The 20,857-nt window shown below is 45.5% G+C and overlaps 1 protein-coding gene across 2 annotated transcripts in view; it reads right to left on the bottom strand.

The window, feature by feature from the left end:
* LOC142579701 (DNA damage-regulated autophagy modulator protein 1-like) overlaps nucleotides 1-20,857 on the bottom strand; it is an 80,135-nt gene that overhangs the window by 26,198 nt on the left and 33,080 nt on the right. For both annotated transcript variants that reach the window (XM_075690181.1, XM_075690182.1), the window contains exons 3-4: nucleotides 4,764-4,831; nucleotides 2,120-2,292 (exon numbers count right to left, since the gene is read on the bottom strand). In XM_075690181.1, the coding sequence (XP_075546296.1) occupies nucleotides 2,120-2,292; nucleotides 4,764-4,831 (241 nt within the window). The remainder of the gene's footprint in view (nucleotides 1-2,119; nucleotides 2,293-4,763; nucleotides 4,832-20,857) is intronic.

The raw sequence follows: 20,857 nt of genomic DNA on the forward strand, positions 1-20,857 counted from the left end.
ATATTTTTTCGTTAGATAGGGAACTTCGTAAAATCGGGTTTCGTTGGATTGAGTTTTAACTGTAAAGCAGGGCAGGGTAAAATAATTGAGAGCATTTGTCAGCTTCTTGGTGGTCCGTGTCTTTTGCGCTGTATTTAGAAATAAAGTACAATATACTTTGCGAAAACAAGCCGCAAGGAAAAACCCGGTTTGTGCCCCTGTTCTTATCTGCAACTTGCACTCTTCTTCCACTACGAGCAGGTCCAACCGACGCGAGTTTTTATTATTCTCCTCCATTATCCAATTCGGTGCCATTGTGAGCGATGCTTCTAACGTGTAAGATCTCATTCCCCGCATATTTGCTAATGATGGTAACATACAGAACTGCAGAGTGACACACCTTCACAAAGAAAGGAAATAAATATCCTAATATGGAGGTTGAGCTTGCTTTCGTATGCGAGAAAAATCCTGAACTACTGTAGTTACATGCACATGTTGTTGAAAAAAAAAAGAGGGATGAGAGCGCAGAGACAGCACGAGATTACATTCGAATATAAGCGATCTGTGAACACGAGGCAAACAGACACGTTAGACAGGAAGCTGATGTCTGCTTCGTTCTAATGCGCGTCTTGTGCTTGGGAGGAACGGATCCCTTTAGCAGTACAAGAACAAGGGCCAATGCATGCCCGAAATGGGGCCTACTTTGAGGAAAAGTCGCCACACCGAGCAACAAGTTTTTCATGATTCAAATGGTAAACAGTCAAGCGGGATCATAAACACATCTTTGTATACAACGGACATTAAACATGGGTCACAGCCGACCGACAAGCATGGCGCCCTATTTCAAGGCTCTCGGTGCCCACACCGAATTGTGGCTGCACCTAGAACTGGGTTGGGACTCGGAACTGGGAATAGTTTTAAAAAGTGAACTTTGTATTTCTTGGGTAGTTAATTTCTTCACCGTGGGGCGGCGATTATTCGGACGAGCGTGAGGAGGTGAGCAAGCTGTCATCGTGAAGATGGCCGCAGCGCTCCGGCAGATGGGTACTCGCGTGAACGGCGTTGGTCTCGTGATTGTGTGGAGTCCTCAAATGATTGTTCGAATTCTACTATATTAGAAACGAGTGCGAGCATTATGTGGGATCATGGGATTTTAATTCATGCGATGCAGACCGCAAGACCAACACGGACAGCCGCCAGCTTTACGGCAGCGAGTTCCGCTTGCTGCCCTTTGATGACTTAACAATTTCTTGAGCCGACTGGCATGTCCTGGGGATGGTGGCAATATCGCCTGTATTATCTACCGTGTATCTACAGCTTGTCGTAGAGATACGTTGACCACGGCTCAGCCGAGTGTGATGCTTTGCCCAATAATTGTGGAATTGTGGCACCTACCCGGAACACACTGTTTCTTTCGGAAAGCATAAAACAAAATGAAACGCAACACACGTCGCTTATGAACTAGGACATGGAAAATTTCGCGTACTGTAGGAAACTAAAATGAAAACACTTCACTTATCCTATGAAGTTTCTTTTATTCTTTTTGTACCAGCAGCATAACACTGTAAACATTTTCTTTGGATTTCAGTAGATGCTGTCTTTCAAAAACAATATTGCATAAAACATCCTAACATGCGTTCTCAATACAACTTTGGAAAGAACATTTCTATAGCTTTATGTTAATGTATAGAATGTCATTGTAGCAATAATGGTGTATTCAAAAAAAGCATCCTAACTAAAGCGTTAAGAAAAGCGGCATCGTTTCCATGGTGAATAAACAACTAGCCCCGAACTCATTGTAGAAGCACGCAATGTTTGCGGTTCCGTCAATGACAGCTGGTGCGGTAACTTCAAGGCAGTGCCGCCAGCTGTCCTTCATCTTTACGCCTCATCTCGCTTACCAAGCGTCTTCTCAAGGTAAAAGTGGCGTTTATGAAGAAGGGTAATTTACCTATGCAGGCGCAACCGCTTTTCTCTTTCGCGTTCCTTTAAAACTAAAGCAAGAGCAGTTGCTGTCTAGGTGCACACTGTTACCCTGAATAGTACATTTCATACCCATTTGACAACGCACTGCTTCAACTTTCGTACGAAGAGCTTCAAAGCAGCGGCATCAATGAAGGAGCTGTGTAGAATGACTCACCCAGCTGCCATCTCTACGCAAGTGACCCACGGGGTTTATGGCCAGCAGCACCATTCCCGCCGAGCAGCCAGCTCCGGCCAGCGGGATGAGGCGGCTCAGCCATTTAACAATGCTGTCTTGCGATGCGTTCATCACCGTGATGATCATGTAGCATATGCAGCATCCGATCAGGACTGTGATGGGTGTAGGTGAAAGAAAAAAAAGAAGGAACGTATCATCTAAGTGCAGTGCAACCAGGTCGAAGATACACATATATATGGAGAAGCAGTTAAATAACTAGTAGTTTCGGAACTAAGAATATTCAATGCCAACCGATGACATAGAGGTCACTTAGCGGCCCGTAGTCGCATGCGCGGGTGCAAACCAAAATTCGACAACTTCGCTGTCATGCACAAATCCAAGTGCCAGGCGACGCAGAGGATCGGTGCGTGGTGCCCATGCATTCAGCCTTCCTGAATATTTACCCTGCACGTGCCTTGGCGTAGTACACTGGTGGAAACGCTGATTTTTTTTTTTTAAAACCCCTCCGCAGAATTTGCTTCCATATTCTATTAAAGTGAAGATTTCTTTGCAATCCCCCTCCCGGCCTTTACTGACTGGTTGTTGCTGCTATTTAGCTGAATAGCTCATATGAAAAAAAAAAGACATAATTCGATTACGCCTCCTAGCATTGCATCGAACCTCGGTCATTCAAGCGCATCAGCCTGGTGGTCTAACCATTAGGCCACAGCCTTTCTTTCTTTATTGCCACATTGAACAGCACCCGCACCTTGTAAAGAAAACATTCGGGGAGCCTAAAAACTGGCCTTATTGTGCGAACCCTTTAATATTCGGGCACGTTTAAAAATGCTTCAAACCTAGGGAGCCATTCAAGCTCTGGGGTTTGAAAGTGGTACACAGCTGTAATTCTGCTGGTGCTTTCCTTGAAATATAGCCGTAGCCGTTAGTATACTTCCACAGTGCCAGCACCCACTAGACCTTTCAGATGATCGCCGCGTGCATCACATTGAGTAGCCCGGATGCACGAGAACGTGTGAGCACGCGCCAGTTTCATTTACGCCGGAGACGCAGGAGCAAAGCGGGCAAATTTATATTAGCGTTTGATTAGTCGCTTCACGAAAGCCTCGCTTCGCAGAGGTTCAAAGATGTGCGTTAGATCTGGGAATTTCTTTTTTCTGGCTGTGTATGTAAACACGCCGTTTCCAAACAAATTTCAGTTAGAAGTCAGCGCTTGTCCGTGTCCACATGGTCGTAACTGTTTTTCTTACTTCGCGCTCCAAGTTTACTTTCATGTTCTCTTTCTATTCATACTTGCACCATTTGCCAAATAAGAACCGATTGACCGCAAGTCAGGTTTCGCCAACTGCCATACAATGGGCATGCGTTTCACAACGGTTTTCTATGGCTGTAGAGAAAGTGGGGAATACGGGCAGCAACGACAGTTGTGCAAAGGCAGAGGTGCTAAATCGGCACTTCAACACTAGGTCAGTTTAGGACGAATAAATTTTTCTTTGAAAACTCCACTTGTACTAGCTTGCAAAAAAGAATGTTCACGTTTACTCGATAAATAGAAAGCCAAACTTCCCGTTCTTATTTTTCTTTTTTTTGTAGTCTTTGAATTATAGCGTTGGTTCGTCGGTGCACACTAATGGAATTCGAAATATTTTCGCGTATTCCTGTCATTTTTTTGACAAACGTAAAGTTTTAGGAACTTGTTAGGTTGATTTTCTCGTTCATTTTGGGCGCATTATAGGACTTTGCAAGAAACCCGATTAACGTCACAACGAGATCGGGGCGGGAACTTTAACTTGGCGTCGCCACGTGTTCTTAATCTTGCCGTTCTTCGCGACCTACCGAGCCTCCTCTCACGGCAAGTGTGTCTGTTCAATTCGTACAAAAATTGCCATTTAATAATACCGCTTAATGTACTATATCCCTATAACATGAACTAAGCTTAGTTCAGGTGCATGAGAAAAAGAAAAGTAAAATCGAGTGCCAACTCATTGCGACGGTTAATAAGACGATCCTGCAGGTGTCAGCTCATGACAAAAAGCCCGCCCGAATAGCCCGAATAAAAAGCTCCGTGAAGGCTGCCCCTTAGTGGCTCACCGCAATAAAACCGGACGCGTCTCACATATACCCAACAAGGGTCGAATGAATATGGCCGTCCAATACACCGGTATGGCATCTAAAACTAGCACGGCGTGCCGCACGTCCACTGCCGCCGTGCTGTGGGCGTGTAAATGCGCGGGAAACGTTCTGTTTTCTTCTAGAGATCGCACACGTATCATGTGTGCGCGCGTCAGCTATACGCTGACTAAATTTCAAGCTACATTTATGGGCAGCGTACTCTACATTCAGAGTAGTCGTAGCAAGAAAATCTCACGTTTTCCCTTAGCGAGCATTCTTCCATATGCAGAACAGTTTTATGTTATCCTTCACTTCAGTAGTTCTTGACTAGCTGCCGTGCGTTAGTCGCCGCTGGCAAAGTGTGCTGTCATGTTGTATCTCCCTCATTCACCTCATATTCACAAATGATCGAGGTCTGTGTGTGATTAGCGCCTGATCTGATAGCTTTAAAATAGTTTATGATGATAAACCGGCATGCCAATCCGTGGAAGAAATATGAATAAAATGAACTTACAGCATAGTGACACCAGGATCATCGAAAAAGAGAAGATGCTGCTCTGAGGAGGGTCCCCACCGGCATCACTGAAAAAAAGAAATGACTACTTTTTATACAGACCAAAGGAGTGGATTGCGAACTATATATAAATCGAACCAAATATTAGACCGCGTTCCGCGATCTTCTCTATGCCGCTGACTCACTCGGTGCAGAGTGATGAGCCATGCTGCCAAGGACAAATGTGTTCGTGCGCACATGTCAGAACATGACCCCCGAGATCCTGGAGCATGAGCCTTGTGATTGTGCCTGTGTAAGACGCTGTCCTGTCTCGGAACTTCGTTTCAATGTCTATATGGGATGAGTTTCGAACATATACCGCGTTGTGATGTATAATGTTTCATCAATATGTGCGGTGCCAGAAAACAGGGCTCAGTGAAACTTAGAACTGAGTCCTTCAGCGCAGTTTTTTCCGGCACTTCCTAGTGATTAGTGATTGAATACTGATTTGAATTGAAAATATGCGCAACTTTGACTTTCAATCACTGATAGTTAACTAATGAAGCACTTACAACTGAAACGGCGAAAGACCAATACTTTCAGGACACGGTGTTCAGCTCTAATGCCAGACTTTGCACATACGGGCAGATCGGCCGGAAAGAAGAACGTCAATATATGTTCTCTTCCTTTCTTGACCTCCCCAACTATGTCTATGCGATGTTTGCGCTTCAGCTAGACCTTAAAAAATGTTATTTTCGTCCAAATACGTACAAGCAGAATTGTGCAGAAAATAGCATTGTTTTAAGCTCCCTAAGGGCCCATGAAAGTTGATTCCTGGCAGACCTTCCACGTTGTCGGGGTCGGTTAGGACACACTCGAGCTCGGCTTCGTACGATGTCAAGAGAATGGTCTTGTTACTCGATGCGCTAGCTATGTCTTGAACATCTACGTTTCTTTGCCAAGCCTTTCATGGCCACAAAACAGCTAGTTAGTTACCTTTGGCAGCCAAAAAGACACTATTCCTTCTAGCCGCACCACTCGACGACGAAGCATCCAGAAATCACAATGAAAGCTACGTGTACAGTACCCGCCGTGGTTGTTTAGTGGCTATGGTGTTCGGCTGCTAAGCACGGGGTCGTGGGATTGAATCCCGGCCACGGCGGCCGCATTTCGATGGGGGCAGAATGCAGAAACACCCGTGTACTTCGATTTAGCCGCACGTTAAAGAACCACAGGCGGTCGAAATTTCCGGAGGGGAAAGAGGGAGGGGAAAGAGAAAAGCAGATGGCAGGGACGTTAACCAGAATAACGTCCGGTTGGCTACCCTACACCGGGGGAATGGGAAAGGGGAAAACAAAGATGGCAGGGAGAGAGAGAGGAGGGAAGGAAATTAGTGGTGAGTTCGCTGACTCGTGTGGTCTTATAGAGATTGCATTAATAGTTACAGATGTTCGCACAAGCCCGTCGTCCCCAAGAAGCACAAAAGCGAAAAAAAAAGAAATTCCGGAGTCCCCCACAACAGCATGCCGCATGATCACATCGTGGTTTTGGCACTTAAAACCCCATAATTAAATTTTATGTGTACATTGCTGCTATTGGTGACTGGTTTCCTCAACTTTGTAACTCAGGCAGTGTTAAAAATATTTGAACTGTCCGAATCGTTCCGCCTCTCCCACACAACTCATACTTCGAAAATATTTGCGGGCGCTATTGTATATTTAATCAACTAATGTTGTATTCATTCATCTTTATGCTGAATCGTCAAAATTTTAAGTGTGTGAGCGCATTCGGTATTACTACACCCGACAACTTTCCCAAATAAAACGCTATTAGGCGCACGAGGTACCGCTTAAACATGGTCAGGGAAGTGCGGAAGAATGCTAGATTTCTTTATCCAAAAGCAGGAGCCGGTAGAAGGCTGTTCAAACACAGCCAATGCACACTTCATTCTGACCTTTTGTCCTTTAGCTTCCGCAGCTGCTTGCGTGGATTATTTACTTGGCCAAGCATCGGCACCGGGGCGGGATATGTCTCCGTTTGCTCTCTCTCCGAAACGCGAGAGTTTTGCGGCACGCTCCGACCCAGGATAGAAAAGGGGGGGAGGGGGGGTCACATTGACACCTAGTGGAGGTTACGGACGTGACGTCAGCGTAAGCTTTCGTAATAGAGCGCTCTTCTTAGCTGTGCCGGCTGATTTCGTTTCGCATAGCAACAGGTTGCTGTTTGTTGCGGTTGAAGGCAGCGATCACCAGGCGGTTCACTCCGGTTGAGTGCGGACAAGGGTCGCCTCGATCGGTTCCGCTGCGCCGCGGCCTTCGCTCGCGTTCACGTGACATCCGCCGCGCGCCGGAGCTTAGCGCCTGTCAATTAAACCGAGCCGAAGCGGATCGCGTCGCCGGCTGTGTAAACAAACACGTGGTATCAAACAGCGGGAAGGTAAAGGAACAAAAAGAAAGAAAGAAAGAAAGAAAGAAAGAAAGAAAGAAAGAAAGAAAGAAAGCGAAATGTAGAAGGAAGGGTGGAGTGATGTAGCGAGGTGTGAAAGCAGACTGTTCCCGACGAGCAATACCGTCGTTGCTCTTGCGAACGAGAGTGCGTATGCACGCGAGTCCACGTTGCCCCGCTCGCGCGTGCAAGTGACGGTGTGCACCGCAAGGCCTGTACGTGCCGACCGCGCGCATGTTTAAAACATGCCGCGGGCACGAGAGAGGAAAAGACATCGCCGCGGCATGCTGGCGTCGGCGATGCCACCGGCCGCGGCATTACGCGGAAGTTTGCCCATGCGAGCGGCGCGCGAATCACGCGGTTTCGCCAAATACTAACAAACCACATATACCTTGTCGCTCTTTCTGTATTATTATTCCTATGCTATAGTCGTTGAGCTCATAAAATTCCTTTTTTTTTCCTTGGCAATTTTTTTTCCTGTCGTCTGCCGCTTTCCCACTCTTCACGACACCGCCTGGCTCGGCTCCTCTCTCCCAAAAGAGTGTCCTTGTCTCTAGGAAGCACCACTCGATCGCACGCACATGACGCAGACCCGCTGCGTGGTTCGCAGCGACGGTTTACCGTGGCTTTGAGTTGGGTGGTTTACCGGTTTACCGTGGCTTTACCGGTTGGGTGCGACAGCAGGGTACGCATACGCCTAGATATACCAAGTCATCACCAGCAACTGAGTGTGCGTAATACGTTCGAAATAGGGCTGTAAGCTATGTCGTGTCGTTGAAGAAGAAAACGCGAACTGACCGAGCCAAGCGTGAAGAACTACCCGCGGGAGACTTGATGCGTCGAAGCACCAAAGCCCGCATGACCTTTGTGCTTTGTTGAAGACATAAAAAAACAGATTAACAGTAAAATTCCAACTACAACCACTGCACAACTGCTACGCATAGGTTGTGGCTTCGTGTGCATGGTATGCGCATGAGTGCGAATCGCAATCTCTGCGTTATAAAACTTATATTTTCCAGGAAATGGTGCCTTGGCGCTGATGGGAGGCATTACGGTAGCTATGAGCGTCGCGAATCTTACGTACGAGCATAGCAGTTTGAATATGGAGAGGCCGTTGGAAATCGCAACGCCAGAAGAAGCTCCGCTTCTTTTGGGGTATCCTGAAGATCGGAAATATCATTCTGTAGCTGACCATGTGCATAGAATTAATCAATTAGCGTTACTGGCTCTTTCTGCACTGGCATATGAGATTTATTTGCCCTTTTCAGCTCATGCAAATGGAGAACTCTAGAAAGAACAGCTACAAAAAAAAAAAAAAGGTGTTGCTTTGTCGTTCTGCTTCTGCGGATGAGGTTGCGGGTACGGTTCCTGGCAGCAGTAGTCGTGTTTCGACGGGGCTGAACTGCCTGTGTGCTTAGGCTTAAACACACGTTACGGAGACGCCGGTGGTCAACATTGACCCGTAGACACACACTCATAATCCACGTCTTATGATAAGGTCGTGGTTTTGGCATGTAAAACCCCAGAATTCTTCAGAATGCTGTCCTAGCTTCACCACCGAGCCTGTTCAACGGCGTGCGACGGTGCGTCCACGTGACCGTCTTGTTCTACGAAGAACAAGCCGACTGCTCGTCGCTTGCGCCTCTGAGAGATACGCTGATAAAAATTCGAGATCGACGAAGTTCTCCGCAGTGCCTCAGCACGTTAAACGTGAGCGGAGGGGACAGTAAGCGCGACGCTCACCTCAACCTCTGTTAGTAGAACAACTTCACCACGTTCAGAGCGCAGGCGCTGTGATCCTATATTGGCGCCATGATGACTGTAGTCCTCGTCACTTTCCCACTGCGCTTGGTTTGAGTGAATCATTGAAGACGATGCCGAGGGGAATGTAATTGTGTATGTGCCTAAAGAATTCTAGGGAAAAGTTTGGTCGGTGCGCCACCTGTAATCTACTCATATACTCTAGAATTTTTTGTTCAGCCCTAATTAAAGCGCTGCAATAACTCTTTTTAATTATTGGCTCCTTGAAATAGCGAAATTCAAACCGAGACGTAATGAAGTCTTATTTGCCTAGAAGTAATCCTGAGACCAGCACCACTTTCTAGATACCCATCCCAAAATGTGCTAAATAATGGGCTCACCTTGCAGCTTTTATGATTGCGAGCTCATAGAGGGCAGCTGGTGAAATATTGTTAAAAGAAACACTAATACGTATCGCGGATGGCTGCATTGATGATAGTGCTATGGTATTTTTGCTAAGCAGGCGTGACTTCACAGCAGTTCAATTTCACAATTTCAACATCTAACAAAGTGAACAATTAAAAAATTATTGTATTTGCGTCTGGGCCACGTTAGGTTATGCTAAGTTAGGTTAACGTTAGCTTAGCTTGGGTTAGGTTAACGCTACGTTAGAGAAAGAGCCGTTAGGGTGGCGCGACGTATTCTCACAACGGTTACGTCGTGAGCATTATTGCTTTTCTGTCGCGGCCTCATTTGGTTAGGTGGACGTTAGGTTAAGATAGCGTAAAACGCGTTAGGAGGGGCGTGGCGTATTCCCAAAGCGGGTTGCAGGGGCGTCGAGTGTTGCCGCTATCTTTAAGCCACTCGAAACATCTGCGCTATAATCGCCTGTCTCGCGGCCCCGGCAGCCAGCGTCCGTGCGTAAACAAACTCGACCCCACTCTGCAATGCCGGCACGCCTAGGGACAAACGCCTACAACACGCGGTAAGAAACTCCTCCGTAGTGCCTAAGTGGAGTCATATATTCAAGGAGCAAAAGGCCCCAGATTTTCCCTCTCACAACCGCTCTTACTCGCGCATGCACGCAAACATCCGGTGCCTCCGCAAGTACCACGCCCCCGCTGTACTTACTATCAATTGTAATGTCGCCTCCGGGCGGGCGGGGTCACATGTGACCATATCCGGTATCCTTAACTCGAGCAGAGCCTCAGAACGATTCTTGCAAGCATAACACCTGCAGCCGCCAAACAGTACGCCTCGTCTATGGAGCCAAATAAAGAGTTTGCAAAAAAAAAAACAGTGTCATAGAGGGCGCCATGCGGAGATGACGTCAACTCCTGCGCTTTGGCGCAGGCGGTTCGAATTGAAGTATAGCAGGAAGACCCTCAGGGGCAATTTTCTCCGAAACAGATTGCTATCATGGCATTCGGAAAATGATGATAGGCTTCTAGATGAATACTCTATCTACATTGTTATTCTCCTTTAGTGTCCCTTCAAGAAATAAATTTAATCTAAGGAATAGGATGCCATGGTTACAAATCAGAATTGTGCGGCATTTCCTTTTTCCTTTTTTGCTACCAAGCCTGTCCTCCACGTGCTCCTAAGGCAAACTAGATAATGCGGGTGTTTTCATTAACCGTTCTTGGTTTTTCAAGGCTTCGAAGGACGGCATTCTTAACGGCCTTCTTAACGGTCGTCAAGTCGCTCGCGGGATTCCCCTAAAGAAATCACTACCTTGTACACTTTTATAGTAACATTGATGGCGCGATGACTCTGGTGACACTAGCCCCCCCCCCCTCTCCTTCCATGCCCCATTTAAATTTTTGTTCTTTTAATATTGCAGGCACTTGGTGATGTAAACCGAGCATTGCCTTGAAAATGAAACGGGTACGCTCAACCATCTCTCATGTTATTTGAAAATATGTAAGATAATTACTATGTCCCGAAAGCCCAAAAAATATTATCATACGGATGTCCAGACAATATGCCTTCCAAAATTTCGTCTGTGCCTCCGTGTTGCGCCCCGGAAGGCCACACTGAACTTGGAAAACAAAGCATTTTGGCCGATGTTATCGCGTTAATAGAGCATTGTACCATCTTTTGTAAAAAATCCAGAAACTAGCGGCCATCATAGGGAAGGGCACCATCTTCTTCTGCAAAAACGTGTGAAATTGTAATTTTGGTTTTGAGGAGGAAGAAAAAAGAAACGTTTGAATTGGAGACCCACATAGCAAAATTTTTTTTGTGAGTCGGCCTTCGCCGCGTGACATTATGGCTGGAAATACAAACCGGATTGACGCACACGGTACTGAAACGCTGGAGCCAGATTGGCTGCGTTCAAAATGAACGCCACAACACGCACTTGTGCAGCATATTAAGGTTGTCCGGCAAAGCTCCCATTTCTATAGCATAATGTTTAATAGGGGGTGTTCCAGAATACGGTTTCGAAATTCTTTCGAAATGGGCAAGCTGCGATAGGAAAGTGATTTCCTTGGCATTATTTTCATCACGCATTTATACGCTCTAAAATGACTGGAGCAAGTGATTAAAAAAGGATTGATGGGAAATAAAATAATTTACGAGATAATGGAGTAAGGACACGACTTGACATGGACAAATGTCAAGTCAGCAGGTGAGACGTACTCACGCTACTAATCACCGTCTGCTGAGGGCATGAGAGTTCCGTTCTTAAGTTTATGTCTTCCAGCTGCTATTAGCCGGAGCTCAATAGACTGCACAAATTAGTAGCTTCACCTTCAGCATGTCTGCTCTGAAATTTATTATGACCTCCCCGGATGATACGTTTACACTTTCCCATTAGGGCAATTATATGGCTCTTTCAGATTAAACTTTAATATGTAAATTTTCCAGTATTCTGTGCTTATTTTAAATGCTCGATCCATCTTAGAATCTATGCCTGTGGGATGAAAACATAGTCGAGTTGATCGCTTTCTCACTGCGTCTTGCCTATCTTTCAACGAATTTCGAACGCGTCTTTCGAAACACCCTGAATATAAAAAGTTTTTTTTATGGAAATAGAAACTCTGAGCCAGACCACATTAATATGCTAGACAAGCGCTTTTGTCCCTTATTTCTGTTATAGCGAGTTCAGTTCCTGCAATGCCGTGCCGTGTTCGTCAGTCCAGTTTACATTTCCAACCATAAAGTCATGTAGTGATGGCCTACACACAACGACACTTCGCGATGCGGGTCTCAACTTTATTTATTTTTTCTTAAAACCAAAATTACCTGTTTAACAACTTAAATAGCTGGTGATAGTCTCTGTGATGACTGCTATTTTCTGGATTTTTTTAGAAAGACAGTATTTTATTGATATTTAACATGGGTCAAAATGTTGTTTTCTAAGTTCAGCGCTGTTTTCCGAGACTATTACGCAACATGAAGGCACAAATCAAATTTTCGCAGATATGCGTTGTCGACCATCTATCTGAGCTTTATACCCAACCAATTTTTGTATATAGTTTCTATAATATACTTCTGCAATGAAGAAACAATAGCGCCTAAATTATTTTTTGCATAAAAAAAATGACAGGTCTACCGACTGTAGTAATGCGTCTTGCGACAATAAAGAAAATACTCGACTTTTTGAAAATTTTTTGCCTCTCATCTGGTTTGCCGCCGTCCTAGAAAATTTAAATGGCCCCCAAATGTACATTCTTTTCTTCTCGCGTCAAATTTTTACCTTATGTTGTTTAATGAAATCAGAGATGTTCGAGAGCATCCGTTGCGACAGTTGACATGGAATGACTATAAGTTAGTCGGCATTGATACGGACCACGGCCAGATATAAACCATGAGAACAAACAAGCAACCGAGCAAGGTTTCGTTAGACATTGCGTGGTAGCAGTACACAAAAATATAATTTTCGACACTGCTGACGTCAGTAAAGCGGCCGTGACGTCAGGTTGGGGTTAGAAAGTCATTAGCAAATAAATGTTTGACAATTACCACATTATGTATGTCCCAACGAACAAATTATATATATAAATGTCCCAGTCGTGAGTGCTGAATCTAAGCCAGCCAGTATTAACTCATGGGTGAACAGTGAAACCAACTGCCACAAAAGAAACAACTCATTAATATTACAGCGCTTGTCAGAGCTTCATTTGGGCATGGACACCTACAGAGAAGGCTTTAAAGCGATAGCTTTCTTTGGCTCTTCCTCCGATTCGCGGTTGTTATATATATATATGTTTTTGTCTGGCCGTTTATGTGACCTTGACGGTGACCTTGACACGTGCATATATACCCAGGTAGCACAAAAGGGATACATTACGTTCTTTCTTTTTCGCCGTTTATCTGAGACAAACAAAACTCCGAAAAGACGATGCGGAATAAAAGATCACGCTCTAGATAATGTTCTATATCTAGTCTAACGTCCGGCTCGAATCCATTTGATAGACGATATAAATCTGGTTTTAAGAACGTCTCAAAAACCCTGTCTATAAAATGAGTTTCCAGATACATAAAGAATCTCACTGAAACCGCTGTCAAGTTCGTTTCAAAACGTTTTCCAACCGTCGTGAAGAATACAGTTCAGTGCTTGGCCTTGTTTTTGCAGCTTAGCTTTTCTTTTCTTGTACAGTGGCAACGAAGAAAGCTCAGCGCGAGTAAGCAGCAATTGGAGCGGCGAAATTACGGCACGTGGATAAGGAACAAAAGTGCCGAGCCGTTCCCACTCTTCACCCTGGAAGGTAGTTCGATCTAACAGTTGTGGTTTGGAAGTAATTATTTGGTTTGACGGCTGGCCAACGTACGAACCAGAGCTAAACAGATCATGATACCAACCCATAGTCGCGCGGCCGCTGTTGCCGACAAATTCTGATTTCGCCACATAACAAACGTGAGAAAGAGCCCAGCACTCACGCTGTCTGCATACGCCAGCACAACAGCGTCTCGTATTGCAGTTTCGCTGCCCCGGTCGGCGGTCACTTTCCTAAACTTTGTCACAGCACATGCAAAAGGAAGCTCTTGCACCGTAATAAGTATATCCGCAGACAGTTACTGATGAAGTATAACTTTATTTTTAAATTCGCAACACTTACCGTAAACCAGTATAATAAATATCATGCCATCGACAATCCAGAAATAAACACAGTTCTTCTGGAACACACACATCGGAAAGGTAGAGCTAGGTAAAAGGGCTCCAATAATAATCATAGTAGCATAAACTTATACTAATATGGTGTGGTAGGCAACAGCCAAGTAAAAAAAAAATTCCTTCAAGTTTTTACAGAACATTTGAAAGCTTTATCATTAACAAATACATTTAGCTTTTCATTAGAATTTGTCAGTACTAGTACACAAAAAGTAGCAACCTGTCACAAGTGGCAAAAACAAATGTTACCTAAAATATAGATTTTTCAAAAACTTGAATACATGAAGACGGACATTTGAAAGAATAACTAGATGAAAGCAACTGCACGCTATCAAAACCGACTCCCCACTTGTAATAACATATTGCCTCTGCAAAGAGCACTACCAACGTGGAACTTGTAAATCATCTTTCAAGTAACCAGAACTTGAATCTACGTGCCAACTATCTTTTAATTGGCTCCATATGGTTATGATTAACAAAAAATTAAGCTCCCCAGTTTGCCTTCTTCAAGTAAATTTCTAGTTCCATATGATTGCTCTGAAACAGAAGAGATTGAACACCCAAAAGTGAAAGGCAGCGGTAGCGAAGAGAGCGCGAGGACGAAAGCGGTGGAGGATGCAGCGGAACCATGAGGCGGAAAGCGGAGGAGGAGGGTATGGCGAAAGCGTGAGAAGAAAACCGTAGTGCCGAGCAAGACGGGCTCTGCGGTGTCGATGGCTGCGAGATAGCGCCATAGTAGCGCGCGTCAGACATATGGAAACAAAGCGCTGTATGAGTGGAGGTGTGTCTGCGGCGGCTGCTGCGAATTGCGCCCACGTGTCACCCGCGCCCTGCCTGTCGCGATCTCCCGATTAGCTATGCAGTCGCGCCGCACTTCCCTCCCGTTGCAACGTGCCGCACGAGACACGCCAGTCAATATATCACGAAATGAAAACAGTTATAGAGTTGTACTCAAATTTCTGATTAGGGAGAACCGCAATCGTGGGTGAATTTTTTTCCAAGCGTTAAATAAAGCACGAGAAACACACAGAGAGAACTCTTTTTGCGTAGTTTTGAGGGCTTCTTTCAGGCTTGGAAAAAAGTCTTTAGTCACCCGTATAGGGCAACAGCACGTATGCTGCCCGTAAAGAGCAACAATTAAACTTTTTATTACGTTTCTTCCCTTTTCATTTTATTTATTTATTTATGTGCTTGTTTGTTTACTTATTTCCAGAACGCATGTTGCTCTCTTCTCTGTGCGTCTACGTAGTCGACTAGGTCACGGCTAGCGCAGTTAACGATCGAGTGTATAAGACTTCACTGTACCGCACAGTCCGCGACGTTCAGGGTTGGCGTGTTTTCCGATGACTTGTCTTTTTCTTTCCATTGATCCTACTTTTGTTACTCGCTCCCAGTGCGCGATCCAGCGATAACAGCGGTGCTGCGGTACGCGACCTAACGACCAGGATGGAAAACAATCGGTGCGAAATCTCTGCGCGCGCTGCCTACCAGAGATCGCGGATCGCGGCATCAAACTTGTTAAGCAAACTGTATCATGGCAAATGTCAACCAGTAATGGCCAGATCAATTAGGTAATTTTATTCTTAGTTCACGAATCGACGGCCTCGTTAGAAACCGTGCCTCGTTCCGAAGTTCAAAACTTGCTGAGCTCTCTAGCCGACTACGACGCGACCAGTCAAGCCTCATTCTATGTCAAATAGATAAGCAAAGGGAGAAAAAGCAAACAAGCGCCGTTCTAAGCAGTGGCACCGTTCGCCTTGCGTGCACTTGACCGGTATAGAGAAATGTTTACGATCTTGTCCTAGAGGTTGAGTTCCGGACTTTGCTGCTTACACAGCGTGCACTTAGGACTGAGATAACCAACACCAGGAGGTGCCTGCGAGAGCTTTCTTCATTTGTTTTACATTACTTTTTCCCCTAACAGATAAAACGACAAACTACGCGTTCTTTTGGAGAATGTGAGAGGCGGCTTGGTAGTCTGGCACTGTTATCGTATCGTAGGATTTCTTGCCGATAAAGCTTTTGTCGACTCGGGATGTCGCGTGTAGTGCTCCAAGCCAAAATGGCGGGCGTGTAGCTGCTGGCACAGGGGACCTCACCACAGCACCCTCCGAAACGTTTGGAACAACGACGACGACGACGATGACAACGACCACGGCCACGACGACGACTAGCGAATAACGCACGTTGCACGCCGCGGCCTCATGCGCACTCCTGCCGGAGCGAACAGACGATAACCGCTTCATGACCTTCTGTGCTGTCTAGCTCTTCGCGTTGACTTGTTCATAAAGAAATGGGCGTCGCGCCTTGCATTCGCGAGGAGACCGCGCTGCTTGAACTTTCCAGGTTAGGGAAGTGGATGCCACAGAAAAAGAATTATCACTAATGTGAAAGTTACGCGCAGGGAATATGCGAGCGTTTCGTAACTTTACGAAGCCGCCAAGTTGGATTTGAGCATGCCGGTACTGAGTGAATGGCAGATACTGTCCAATAAGACAGCTTTGTAACACCGTTCAAGCACCAACGTATCCGGCATTCTCATTTTTCGATATATGAAATATAAGCATACGATTCTTACAACTGTCTTTGTAGCATTCCAACGGTAATTATTACTCCTTATATCCCAAGAACATATCTGCTCGTCTATGAAGTTTGTATCAATAAAGCGCTGACTACAAATCTTGTGTTAAAACTGTGATTCGTGAAGAATCGATCGTTGTCGAAGACAATCCGTGTGGGACTTATCAAGCGCGCCCGATGTGAGAAGTGTGCGTAGGTGAGCGAGGTTACGGGTAAGCCTCGCTTGAAAATGACATTCTACCAGTGCTAACCTGTTGGGAAGAAACTTGTAAGGTAACGAAAAAGATTGATAACAAGCTAGATGCTACGTAATACAAGAAGCGTAATGCCGAAAACCCAGAATATATACTTTCTCTACAACCGGTACAGATTGTAGAGCAAACGAGTGTAGCCGATATTATAAGTTGAGCTATAAGGAACAAGTGGAGCTAGGATGGTCATGCAATGCCTAGTGCTGATAACCGGTTGTTCATGATAGTTACAGAATTGGGCCGTGTGATGAAATCAGACTATTTCAAGGCATTAATTGGAGTCGGCTGACGCAAGACAGTGGTGGCGAGTGAGAGAAAATTTATTTACAGAAAGGTCAGCCTGACATATAGCTTGCTCTCGCCTGCTGCTCAACGCTGGGGAGAAGGGACGGGGAGGAAAAGGGCTGATGGATGGTGATGATGATAATATGAGGAGGAGCTGCGTATATACAAGTTCACAACGTTGTGGCATCTCTAAACCCGTGCGTCTAGCCCAGTGGCTTGGAGAAAGGCTATAGCTGCACTCGTGATCAAGGCTCCACCAAGCATTGTAGTTAACTGATAGGTTGCAGGGGTACTAGTCCAAATTGTGAATATTGTCAGGTACCAGAAACACCCAACCAGATATTTTGCGTTTGTCCCGCGTACAAGCAAGAACCACAGCAACTGTTCTCTTCCATTGCAAACGTCGTTAAGAGGCCGCTATCAGATGAGTTTCTTTTGGGTCGTTGGCCTAATGGAAACAGCACAGGGTTGCTGCAGATAGTGTTAAAAGGCTCTTCATCCTTCAGTAGACGTAAAGTAGGCTGATGGTGAAGATGATAATATAAATATTCGCACTAACACCTGAGCTCAGCCTGTGGTGAAAGCCTCCGAAAGCATTCGAACAAAAGGGGCGTCACTGTTCACTTATCATAGCACACCCTCTCAGGAACCTTTATATGTGCACTGTTGAGCCTTATTCTGCACTTGTCTGCTCCCAGCCGGCAAATACTAATGTAAGACCAAGGCTCTAAGACCAAGACTGACCGCAGAGGAGTGCTTACTGTCTACAACGTAGTGTGGTTGATAAAGCTGGGTGAGGTTTCGTGCTGGTGCGGTGAGGCTTTGGATTTATCATCATCTGCTACAGTATTATAAAGCAATTGCTCTTAGCAGCTCTGATTTCTGGTATATATGTATATATTGAAATACCACGGTCGAGACGACGCTTTATTCCAAGAAGGAAAAATGACGTCGATGCAAAAACGAACACGAGTCGATGATTGATGATGACTTTGTACAGATGAAGATGAAGTCTGCATAAATGCTTACACTTACTTACACTAATTTCCCCCGTGGACGGAAACAGCCAGCCTGGCCGCACATTAGACAGCGGAACGGAGATGAAAGGGCCTTTATGCTGTCAGCATAAATGCTTACACTACATATATATATATATATATATATATATATATATATATATATATATATATATATATTAAAGGGAAAATTTGACATCCACCCAAACGTGGCTAAGTGCTATAAAGGAAACCCATGCGGGTTCCTTGAAAGAAAAGCTTCGCAGTTGAAGAAAAATTCGTCCTGGTCCAGGACTCGAACCCGGGATCATATACATATACATATTTATGCACATCGGAATGCTGGTCTCGATAATAATCGGAGCAAAAAGCTACTCAGCCATCGGTAATCTGTAAGGTAGGTCGAGTTCCCACTTCCGTACTTCGCTTTGTTTACTGCCAACGGGCATCTGCCAGCGAATCTTTCCATTCTTTACAATGCGCTTTACATTGCTTTTCGAGAAAACTACTTCGTCTTGTTATGAGTTTTAATGAAAAAGCTGTCGCCACTTTTGATTTGTGCTCTTTCACGACGGCTTTATTGCTTAGTCTACATGTTATGGCCGCCTGCATCCTGAGAGCAACAAATTACAGCGAGTCCAAAAAGACAGCGATTTAACTGCAGCTTGCTCGCATCGCTTCAAATTGGTCTTTCCTAATTGGTGGAGCTCGCCTGAAGGGGAAATTCAAGGAGCCACCTGCACTGTTCAAGTATAGCATATTCATGGTTCTCGCATAGGAAACACGCAATACATTTGATTTTCCCGCTTTGCACAGTCGCTAGCGCAACGGGAGCGGTATGCTGGTAGACAGAGCCCAAGGCCTCGCCCCCAATTTGTGCACCAGAGGAGGTGATGGCCGAGATGCAGAATGAACGACCCCGCAACGGCGGCTGGGTGGCGTTCTGCTTATGGAGGCGGCATCCCTGGCCCGCCCAGAGCGGGTGCATTCATTTGCGAGCGGAATACAAATAAACGAAGGTTTACTGAAACTCGGCCACACGGTTAGGACCACAGTGTGCTCCAGGTGAGCGCGAAGCACTTCAGCAGAGAGTATGTTTTGTCCGAAACGTTGCCCTGGTCATTCGCCACGGTATATATAGGTCAGTGGCGACCGCACTGCGTTGCAGTTGAGCACAGAATCGCGGTTCCGATCGCGGTCGTGCTGGACGTATCTCGATGGCAGCAGATCTGGTACAAAAATTAAAAAAGAACGCTCGTGTACCGTGCATTCGATGCACATTAAAGACGTTACTGGTCAAAATTAATCCGGAGTCCCCCATCTACGGCGTTCCTCATAATCAGGTCGTGGTCCTAGCACGTAAAATCCCCAGCTTTAATTAAATTATTGTTAGTCTGTCTAGATGCGGAGAGCGACGACTGCGGCGATAGGTCTACAGGCGTTCTTATATATGTTACAAAATGCTTCGCAAACCCGGTAGAATGCCGCTTGGTAACTGCTTTCCCCGGTCATGTCGATGTTGATACCATCGCGCCGGAGCTTCCATATGCGGGCACACGAGAAAAAAAGATATAACGTGTTTGAACTGCCGTGTTCCCCCCGACAGGTACATTCACAGGCGAAAACATATGCAATCGCTGGGCTGAGGAAAGTGGCATTTACATATATATATTTATAATGCTTCCCACGAGCCCTCTGTGGCTCGATTGGCATTCATGCTTCTTAGCAGCCATCTATTTGCGTCGCGTCGCGTCAAGGCCGCCCACTTTGTATCTGGATCTGTTTGCAGGCTGGCCAGCCTTTCTAGGAAGCGTTCACCAGCCCGTACCAAAGACGCGTCCCACGCTTCGCGTTTCGCTGAATATTTTCGACTGAGCTGTGTTTTTGTGGTTCTGCGCGCGGCCTGACATTACGTGCCAACGCGTAGCAGGTTGAATTCCTGTCGGCGCATTGTCTGTGTTGACAGAGCGCTGATATTTAGCAAGGTATTCAGGATTCTATTTCTCAGGCATATAAGGCCACGACTGCGAATCCTTTCGCTGGTAAGCGATGTTTGCCACAAGCGCGGCGTTATTATGAGCACTCCGTTTTGTCTAATGGCCATCATGTACCTTGTGTCAGAGTGCGTCAAGCTGCGCTTAAAGAAACTTTTTTTTTTCTCTCACGCCTTCCATGTGGTTATAACATGGAATACAGTGAATTGAAATTCAATTGCAAGTGCGTCGATCTGTATGGAAGCAGACGACCATGTAGTCCCAACTAACAAGCGGAGGGGTCCCAAACATGTGACACGGGGATATTGTTCGTGCAGTTTGCGTGGCCAATCAGCAGCAGCTAATTATTTTTCTAAGTTATTTACTGATTCCTATTTTGCCGACAGACATTATTGGAGGTAGGTGCGCTATTTACATCCTCAGAAGCAACACTGTCATGAAAGGATTAATGATTAGAAGTAAACATGAGATGAGACAGCAAAGGGTCTTGAAAGAAAGCTCATTGTGTATGCGTGCAGTCATAATGCAAAATACGAAAGAGGAGCGGCAAGAGTGAGCAAAAATCACTTGGGTGACATACAGGCTTATGCTATGTCATTGACGCTTGTGTAATCACCAAGCGACCAATTAAAGGAAACTTCAGAAGTAAACGTGACTCATCGAAAGATGAAAATTTACGTGTCAC

Source organism: Dermacentor variabilis, chromosome 4 (genome assembly GCF_050947875.1).
Source record: "Dermacentor variabilis isolate Ectoservices chromosome 4, ASM5094787v1, whole genome shotgun sequence".
Lineage (NCBI taxonomy): Eukaryota > Metazoa > Arthropoda > Arachnida > Ixodida > Ixodidae > Dermacentor > Dermacentor variabilis.